Below are 9,899 nucleotides of genomic sequence, written 5' to 3'. Positions count from 1 at the left end.
TTCCCCCCAGCTCCCGGGAGCGGAAGAGGGAAGAGAAACGGTATTTCAGCAGCCAAACCCAAGCGACAGCCGGCGGGGACGCTCCGAGCGCGCGCCCCCCGCGCCCCCCTGGATTGGTTTTTTTTTTTTTTTTGGGGGGGGGGATCTGCCCCCGCCACTTGCCTCACGCCGTGGATGTTCTTGATGGCGTAGCTGATTTCTCGCCTCAAGTCCTTCTCGTCGAACTCCATCTGGGCAGGAGGGAAGCCGCCGTTAACCAGCACGGAGGGCGCCCCTTGGAGCCTTTCCCTCGCGCCCCGGCGAGAGGCCGGCGGATGCCGCTCGGCGCCGGCCCGCTGGGGACGTCCCAGCTGGGTTGGGAGAGGATCCTAACCCAGCTGGGTTAGGGGGGGCTGCTCCCCGTCCTGGCGAGCTCAGGGGCTTGCCCGAATCCCGAGCTTTGCCCCGCAGCGGGCGGCTGGGAGCCCTGCGACTAACGGCCCCGCGGATCTACCCGGGGTTCCCGACGCAGCAACGCGCGGCTCCCCGGGCCGGCTTTACCTTCACGAGCTCAAAAGGGAACCTCTCGTGGAAAATGCGGTTGATTCGGGCACCCCCGGAGAGCTCGAGCGTGTCCACCTGGTCTCCCGAACCTTCGATGCGCTTCTCGAAGTCCACGCCGAACTGCTGGACCATTCTGCGGAGAGGCAGCGGGGTCACGCAGGCTCCAGCTGAGCAGAACCCCACAGAACCCTGCAGAACCCCTCCAGAACCCACAGAACCCTTCCAGAACCCCTCCAGAACCTTGCAGAGCCCCTCCAGAACCCCGCAGAGCCCCTCCACAACCTCTCAGAATCCCCCCAGAACCCCGCAGAGCCCCTCCAGAACCTCTCAGAATCCCCCCAGAACCCCTCCAGAACCTCTCAGAATCCCCCCAGAACCCCGCAGAACCCCTCCAGAACCTCTCAGAATCCCCCCAGAACCCCACAGAGCCCCTCCAGCCACCCCAAGCTCCCCAAACCCTGCCTGGCTGCGGGCACAGCAGCAGAATCTGCCTTTGGCTGGGGTTTGGGGAGCCCACGGGCAGGGTGGGGGAGCACAAAAAGCTCCCCTTTTTATCCCAAACCGCAGCTGCTCCGGGTAATTCTCCGCAAGAAGCCACCAGAAAGGAGCCTCGCCCGGGGAGGGCAGCAGATTTCCTCCCGTGCCAGCGGCGTTGCTGCCGTGGAGGAGGGACTCACTGCAGCAAAGCTTTGGTTTTGCGCGTGGGGTCGTCGGGGCGGAAGTTCTTGTACTCCTCCACCTCCTTCTCCAGCGAGAGCAGCTGGCTCTGCAGCTTGCTGCGCAGCGAGGGCAGCGTCTCCCGAATGTGGTTGGTCAGTTGCTACGGAAGAAAAAAAGAAATTCCACCCCCCAAAAAATGAATCCAGCCGCCCACCTCCGCCTTCCTCCGCTCCAAAGCCAGGCGGGAACGGCCCCCGTTGGCCCAGCCCCACGAAATACCCCGCGGGAGCGCGGCTTTTCCTCTCGGGGGAAGGAAACCAGCGACAGCTCCCCCGTGCGGGAGCCCTCGTTGAGGTGGGGGGGGGCGGGGAGAAGCCCACCCACCTGGTTGAGGACCTTCTGCAGGTGCGGGGTGCCCATGCGGTCGGCCATGTGCCGGTAGGCGGGGTGGGAGAGGAAGAACTTGCGCTCGGCCGCCAGCGCCGCCCGGATGTCCTTCTTGCCATCGATGTCCTTCTGGCTCCGGTTGACGACGCCGATGTAGCCTGCGAGGGGACACGCGCCGGGCAGAGCCGGCCCCTCTTTTCCTCCAGCACCTTCAGCCCCCTCCCCGGGTGCCCTTTGGGCTCGTTCCGAAATGGGAACAGGCTCGGGGGGGGGGGTAGGGGGGGGGAACGCGGCGCGGGGCCTGGCGGCTCCTCGTACCTCTGCGCAGAGGAAGCAGCTTGTTCTCCAGCACGTCCCTGGCGTCCGTGCCTTCGTCCATCAGGTCCAGCTTGGTGATCACCCCGATCGTCCGCAAGCCTGAGCCGGCCACGAAAAAAAACAAACAAAAAAAAAACAAAAAAAAACGAGGAATCGATCAAATGTTATCGCGCGGACCTCGGCGGAGGGGGCAGGCGGGTGGAGAGGCGAAAGAAATACGGCGTCGCCGGTGAGGGACGGGACCGCTGCCCTTCCTCAGCCATCAGAGCGTCTCGTCTCACCCCTCGGAGGGAGAAGGGGCGACGAGCAGCACCTCCGGCGCCCAAACCGAGCAAATTATTTGAGGCACCGCGTCGCGAGGGCAGCTGAAGCAGCGGCGCGGAGCCGGGGAGCCGTCTGCGGCCGCCTTACCTTGGGGATCCACTTCTTTGGCCATCTTGAGCGCGTCCGAGTTGGCCAGGTCCATGTTGGCGGGCGTCACGGCGAGGATCAGGCTGCTCTCCCTGCTGATGAACTGCAGGATCATGTCCTTGATCTGGTACTCGATGTCCTGCGGCTGGTCCCCCACCGGCACCTTGGTGATCCCCGGGAGGTCGATCAGCGTCAGGTTCAGCACTGGGAGGACGGAGACGGCAGCTCAGAGCCTGCAAAGCCCTCGGAGCCCCTCTGAAGGGAGCCGCCTTTGCTCAGGAGGTGCCCCGTGTCCCCAAAAAATCCCCCCCCCGGGGCTGCTTCGAGCCCGGAGCAGCCAGGGTTTGCTTTCGGGACGCGGGCTGGGTTAAACCCCGGCGGCGCCGAGCGTGCAGACGGCTTTTCTTCTCCCAAAAAAACCCCGGCCGAGAAAAGACCCCGCTCACCGTGCGGCGAGTAGACGCGGAGGTTGATGGGGATGGGGGAGATGCCTTTGTTGGTGCCCGTCACCCGGTCGGTCTCCGCTTCGATCTCCTGCCGCACCTCGTCGAAGTCCGTGAACTTTTTGGATTTGCAGTGCAAAAACTCAGCGTATTCTGGGGGAAAAACAGGAAAAAAATAAAAATAAAAAAATAGATTAATAGAAAGCGTGGGCATCGTGAGGCCGCAGCAGGAGGATCGACCCGGCCGCGCTCAGCCTCCGACTGGCGGCCGCCCCAGATAAACTCGGCCTCGCCGCTTGCCCCGGCGGCGGAGGAAGAGGAGGAGGAGGAGGAGGAGGAGGAAGGGGCTGATGGCAGCCAGCCTGGGCGAGCCCACGCTCCGCCTGCTGCCCCTGCGCTGGCTGCTGCTGCTTTGCCGGGGGCTCCAAGCCCCGAATTCCCTTTGCCAAAAAGAAACCGCCGCCGGGCGAGGCGCTGGCAGGCAGCCGAGGGCGCTGAGCCCGGCCACCAGAACGGCCGCGGTTGTTTCCACCTCCCCCCCCACACACACCTCCCTGCCTCTGGGTCCCCGCTGATGCCTTTTAAACCTTCTGCTGACGGCTTTGAAATGTTTTTGCTGATGGCTTTGAAATGTTTCGTTGCTGGACAAGCGTGGAAGGAAGAGCTGAGGCTCCGGGGGGGGAAAGCAGGGCTCTCCTCCTCCTCGCGGTGACCCCGCGGACGGGGGACAGCTCGCCGGCCCCTCGCCAAAAAAAGCCCACGGCTTCCTCCACCCGCGCCAGGTTTTTATTTCTTGGGTCCCTCTCTGAATTTCTTGGGTCCCCCTCCGGATTTATCGGGTCCCTCTCCGGATTTATCGCCGGGTTTCACCCCGCTCAGGGCCCGGGGTGGAATCGAAATCCCACGACGGCCGCGTTTTCCTTCAGGGGAAGGAGGGGAAAAAGCTCCCCGAAGCCTAAGGGAGGTTCTCAGCGGGGAAAGCTCGCCGTCCTCGCGGTTCGCTTCCACCTTCCCGAGGCTCCGGGCGAGGGCCGGCGCAGCGGCCGACGTCTCGGGGCTCCGCAGCGCGAAGCGGAATTGGGTCACGGCGCAACGGGGACGCGGCCGGGCCGGCTTTGAGTAGCCACCGCCCAGGTGTTGAAGGCCTGGACCCAGCCCAAGCCTCGTTTGTAATCGGGATAATTGCACCCCAAGGAACACCCAGGGGCTTTCTGCTACAGGGGAGCAGGAGGAAGGACCTGAAGGCGTCAGCGCTGCAGCCCTCGCGGGTTCCCCTTCTCTCCTTCACGTCGCCTCCGCTGAGGGCTGCCTCGATTTCCATTTAACGCGTTTTTTTGGGGAAAAAGGAGCCTCGGGGCCTTGTGCAGAAGCCCCCCGCACGGCCGGGACCTTCTAGAATAAAGCCTAGGACGTGCTCAAGCCGAGCCTGGCCGCGACCCGCGCTGCCAGCACGCGCTCTCGGTTAAACGCGTGTGAAACGCGAAGTGCAGGGAGCTCCCGGCCGGTTTCCCGCTTCCGGGGGGGGGATTTTGCTCTGCGTGCTCCCCAGGGGACAAGATCCTGCTGTGGGAACGCTCAGACGAATGAGAAACGTTACCTCGACGCTTTGGGAACGTTCAAACGAACCAGGATTGTCACCGACGTGCTCTGGGAATGCCCCATCGAACCAGAATCGTTACCTAAATGGTCTGGGAATCCGCAAGCGAACCAGAATTGATGCCTAAATGCTCTGGGAACGCTCAAACCAACCAGAATTGATGCCTAAACGCTCTGGGAATGCTCAAACCAACCAGAATTGTTACCTAAACGCTCTGGGAATCCTCAAACCAACCAGAATTGTTACCTAAACGCTCTGGGAATCCTCAAACGAACCAGAATTGTTACCTAAATGCTCTGGGAACGCTCAAACCAACCCAAATTGTTACCTAGATGTTCTCTAACTGCTTTGGGAAAGGTCAAACAAATGAGAATCGTTCCCGAAACATCCTGGGAACACTCAAACAAACCAGAATCGTCACCTAAATGCTTTGGGAACGCTCATACAGACCAGAATCGTTCCCTAAATGTTATGGGAACGCTCATACAGACCAGAACCGTTCCCTAAACGCTCTGGGAACACTCATACAGACCAGAATTGTTCCCTAAATGCTTTGGGAAAGCTCATACGGACCGGAACCGTTCCCTAAACGCTTTGGAAACGTTCATACAAACCAGAACCGTTCCCTAAACGCTCTGGGTGCGTTTCAGGCCACGTCTGCGAGGGGACACGCGGCCGGAGCGTACCTGTCTTGGAGAAGATGAGCTGCAGGATGAGCGGCCGCCGGGTGACGATGCCGGAGCCGCGGGGAAGGAAGTCCCTGCGAGGGATTAAAGGACACGCGGTTACTGGGGCGGTCAAACGAGCTCGGATCGCGCCGCTCACCCCCTCCTCCCTCCGCGATCGGGGCTGGAAGGGGCAAAAACGGGGCGAGGACCCAAAAAAAAACAACACTCCCTTCACCACCGGCAGCTTCCCCCGGGGCTGAGAGCGCAGGAATTGGGGCCGAGGCTCCCCCGGGCTGCCGTAACCGGGTTCAATTAACCAGGTTCAATTAACCGGGTTCAATTAAGTGCCTGCGACCCGCCCCGTGCAACTTCCTGCATGACCGGGACGACAGGTTGTGCCGCGGGCAGGTGGGATCCCAGCGGAAAGGGAAGCGTCGAAGGGCGGCTGCCGGCCGCCGCCGCGGGATCTATTTCGGTGCCGCTCGCTCATCCGGTGGCACGGCCGCGATTTCGCTCTGATGCCGCACGGCCGCCACTTCCTCCCGGCGAAATCAACCCAGGCAGGCGCAAAAAAACCCTTTGTGGGGCGGGGGAAGCGTGGGTACGAGGGCCAGAGCACGAAGCGTCCTCCGTAGCTGGCCAAAACCCCGCGGTTCCCTTCCTGCACGGCCTCCGACCCTGCCCTCGCTCGCGTTACTTGACGCCGGGGCCGCGTTGTTTCCCCGGTGGGAAGGAAATCCTTGTGGGGATGACGCCTTGCGTGGGCATAAAAGTGAAGTCAAAGGCATGCTTGTAGATGTAATCATGAAGACAAAACTCATTTCTGTAGACGTAATGCACGTTTGTAGATGTAAAAGTGAAGTCAAACTCGGGTTTGTAGATGTAAAAGTGAAGACAAACTCATTGTTGTGGACGTAACGTGTGTTTGTAGACGTAAAAGTGAAGTCAAACTCCTGTTTGTAGACGCAATCATGAAGTCAAACTAATTTCTGAAGATGTAACGTGTTCGTAGACGTAAAAGTGAAGTCAAACTTATGTTTGTAGACGTAATGTGTGTTTGTAGACGTAATCATGAAGACAAACTCGCTGTAGACTCAATTTGTGTTCGTACACATAACAGGGAAGTCAAACAGGTGCTTGTAGATGTAACGTGCGTTTGTAGACGTAACCATGAAAATAAACTCATTGTTGTGGACGTAATGTGCGTTTGTAGATGTAAAAGTGAAGTCAAACTCGTGCTTGTAGATGTAATCATGAAGACAAACTCATTTCTGTAGACGTAACGTGTGTTTGTAGATGTAAAAGTGAAGTCAAACTCGTGCTTGTAGATGTAAAAGTGAAGTCAAACTCGTGTTTGTAGACGTAACGTGTGTTTGTAGACGTAAAACTGAAGCCAAACTCGTGTCTGTAGACGCAATCACGAAGTCAAACTCGTTGTAGACGTAACGTGTGTTCGTAGACGTAAAACTGAAGCCAATCTCGTGTCTGTAGACGCAATCACGAAGACAATCGTGTGTTTGTAGACATATCCCTGAAGACAACCGCGTTTGCAGACGTAACCGCGGTGAGCGGCATCAAACACCCATCCGAAGTGTCAACACTGAAGCCGGATTTTCCCCTTCGATCCCTTCCTCCGCGCCCCGCTGCCCTCGCCTGCGGGCACTTGGCAGCACCAGGACATCGGGGCTGCGGGGCCGGAGCGGGACGGCAAGGCTCGCTGCTCCACGCGTCCTCCGCAGCCCCTCCGGGCCAGAGCTGCTCCGAAAGCCCCGGGGCTCCCTAACGAACGCCTCCCTCGTTACCCCCTCCTTCCTTTCTCGCTCCCCTCCCGCCCGGCCGTCGGGCTGCCGTTCCCATGCTCATCGCCGCTGCAAATAAAACCCTCCCGAGTCCAAAGTCGCCGTTTCCCTGTGCCTAAATTCAGCCAGACCGATTCCATTGGGGCGACGCAGCCACACCCGACCCGTCTGGGGCGAGACGACCGGCTCCACTTCGCTCCCATCCCCTCCTCGGATCCGTTTCCCCGCACGGCGCCGGTGCCAACACCTCACCTGGCTGTCGGCGGCCGCGTTTTCGGCCCCGCTGATGCCACCCGGCGCCGTATAATGCCCCATTGAGGCCGGGTGGGCTCCCCCCCGCGCCCGTCACAACGGCCCCATTGTCACCGCGGGCCGGCCGCGCTCAATGCCGGGGTTTGAGGCGGCCCCGGGGCCGCTGCTGGTCCGAGCGGCGTTGCGCTGACGCTACCAGGGCTCTGAAGAGCTCAACGCGCTCCATCGGGACGTCGATGGCTTTCAGCGCAGCCAGTAATGTCCTTTTAATGCAGTGTCTTCGATCCGTGCTCTTCTGGAGAGCGAATCCGGGGCCGGCCGCGGCACGCGGGGCCGCGAGGTGGGCTCCAGGCATGCTGAAGCCCGGCCCTGACGCGGGTTCGGCGCGCTGCAGGCCGTGGAACTCGGCTCCCGGCTCCTTTTCGGGCTTTCTGCGCGGCGAGGCAGCTCCACCGAAACCTTCCCCTGTGCCACGGACGGCTCCGCTTCTCCAAACCGCTGCAAAACGCCCGGCCGCAGGGCGAAGACCCCGGCTGGAGGTGCCCGTGCCGTTCACCCACCTCCCGCTGGAGCAGAGGGGGCTGTTTGGGCGGAATCGTTCCCGTTTCTACCAAGTTTGCGCTCTAAAACTCGGGTTTTCCACCCGGCTGCCTGCCCTTTTATTTTTCGTGGTCAAAGGGCAGCGCAGCACAGAGGCTCGACGTGCGGAGCCTGAAACGCGGAGCGAGCTCAGAACTCCTGCAGCGACGTCTCTCGTGGCCCTGAGGCCTCGTGGTCATCCTGGAGAAAGTCTCGGAGTGCTCCCAGGCGGGATTTTTCCGCGGGACTCGTCCCCGAGCGCTGTGCAGAGAGAAACCGAGGCGCCTGCCCTCCTCCGCGTGCGATCCCAACAGGGGCAGGGCCATGAAACCCCGAATCACCACGCAGAGCCGCTGGAGCCCGCGCCGACGATCTCTGTCCCTCGTTATTCCATCCCCCGATGATCTCTGTCCCCAGTTATTTCTCTCCCTGACGATCTCTGTCCCTCGGTATTCCATCCCCGGTCTCCGTCCCCTGTTATTTCATCCCCTGATCTCTGTCCCCCATTATTTCGCTCCCCGATGATCTCTGTCCCTCATTATTCCATCCCCCGACGATCTCCATCCCTCATTATTTCATCCCCTGATCTCTGTCCCTCGTTATTTCACTCCCCAACGATCTCTGTCGCCCGTTATTTCATCCCCTAGTCTCTGTCCCTTGTTATTTCACTCCCTAACGATCTCTGTCCCTCGTTATTCCAACCCCAGGTCCTTCTCCGGGCGTGTTTACGACCCCACAGCGGGAGGAGCGGGCGCTGACACGCGGCTGCCACCAGCGAGCTCCAATCGCTGACGCGCCAAGGACACCGCGCCGGGCGGAACACACCCCGGGCACAATTACCCGGTCATTAACCCGAGCGCATCGTTAGCGCCACGGGGATGCACCCCAGAGACTCCCGGTCGCAAAAACAGCCCGGGATGGATGGGAAGGGAAAAGGAAAAGGCAGCTCGGGGCAGGGTGCCGACCTCGGTGTGAGGAAGAGGTGAACCGAGCCGAAAACCGACGGGCGGCAGGGAAAACTCGCAGGGCGCCTCCCCGGCTCCATTTCCCACCGGGGACAGGAGCTGCGGGGGTGTCAGTGCCACAACCACAGGGCCAAAAAGCCCCAAAAAGCCCCAAAAACGTTGGATAAAGGCGTTCGGCTTCTGGTTCGGAGCGGAGCTGCGACTGTGTTTCGGTGGACGGTGTCAGGCCGGGATGAGGGCGATGTCGGGGTGGGACGAGGACGGCCTCGGGACAGGATGGGGGTGGTGACGATGAAGATGAGGATGATGAAGATGATGAGGATGATGAGGATGATGATGCCAGGCCGGAATCGCAGCGCAGGAAGCCGCCCATTGTTAACGTCGCGGCTTCCAGCCCGGCCGGAGGCCTCGAGCGAGCAGGAGGGGGGCCAAAAACATGGGGGGGGGGGGGGCAAAAACCAAGGGCAGGGGACGCCAAAAACCAGGAAGGAGGCCCCAAAGCTGGGGGGGGGGGCAAAACCGGGGGGGAGAACCCAAAAAACGAGGGGGGAGAACCCAAAAAGTGGGGGGGAACCCAAAAACCGGGGGGTGAGAACCCAAAAATCGAGGGGGGAGAACCCAAAAACCGGGGGGGGAGCGGTCGGGCGGCTCCGGAGCCTATCGGGCAGGCTCAGGGCCCGGGCCCGGGGGGGGGCCGGGGGGGCCCCGCCGCTATCAGCCCGCCCGCAGGCGCCGGGACCCGGCCTCCTCCCGCCGTCCCCCCCCGCCTTTGGAGGTTCCGTATTCACAGAACCCCCCTACGCCAGCGCCGCGCTGCCCCGCCCCGCGCCCTACGCCGCCGGCGTAAGGAGACGGCCGCGAGCCGCGTAGCGCGCCGCGCACTTTGCGTAGGGCGCCGCGCGCTTTGCGTAGGGCGCCGCGCGCTTTGCGCAGCCGCCCCGCACTTTGCGCAGCCGCCCCGGGGGCCCCGCCGCGATTCACGAAGCGCTTTTACGCCGTTTCCGCGGCCGCCGCCGGCCCGGCGCTCACCGGCCTACGAAGTTCTCGAGCACCGAGCTCTTGCCCGCGCTCTGCCCGCCCACCACGGCGATCTGCGGCAGGTCGAGGTGGCAGCTCTGCCCGATGGAGCTGAAGGCGTCCTGCAGCTTGTTCACCAGCGGGATCAGCTCCTCCATGCCGCGGTTCCCCATGGCGGCGGGGCGGCGGCGGCGGCCCGACTTCCCCTCCGCGGCTCCTCATCCGGCACTTGGCGGCGCGCCCCGCCCCGCCGCGCTCGG

The 9,899-nt window shown here is 62.0% G+C and overlaps 1 protein-coding gene across 1 annotated transcript; it reads right to left on the bottom strand.

The window, feature by feature from the left end:
- Nucleotides 1-5: 5 nt before the first annotated feature.
- Nucleotides 6-9,899, bottom strand: LOC121062465 (dynamin-2-like; the record flags this gene model as incomplete). The annotated part of the gene is made up of 9 exons (XM_040542468.1): nt 9,652-9,899; nt 5,046-5,119; nt 2,766-2,915; nt 2,320-2,523; nt 1,909-2,007; nt 1,588-1,748; nt 1,221-1,363; nt 541-676; nt 6-230 (listed from the first exon to the last, which is right to left on the bottom strand). Coding segments are annotated over exons 1-9 (1,353 nt in total), but the record flags the coding sequence as incomplete, so codon positions are not given.

Source organism: Cygnus olor, chromosome 30 (assembly GCF_009769625.2).
Source record: "Cygnus olor isolate bCygOlo1 chromosome 30, bCygOlo1.pri.v2, whole genome shotgun sequence".
NCBI classification, from domain to species: Eukaryota; Metazoa; Chordata; class Aves; order Anseriformes; family Anatidae; genus Cygnus; species Cygnus olor.
The sequence above is the reverse complement of the archived record's forward strand: the minus strand, read 5'-3'. Positions and strand labels throughout refer to the sequence as shown.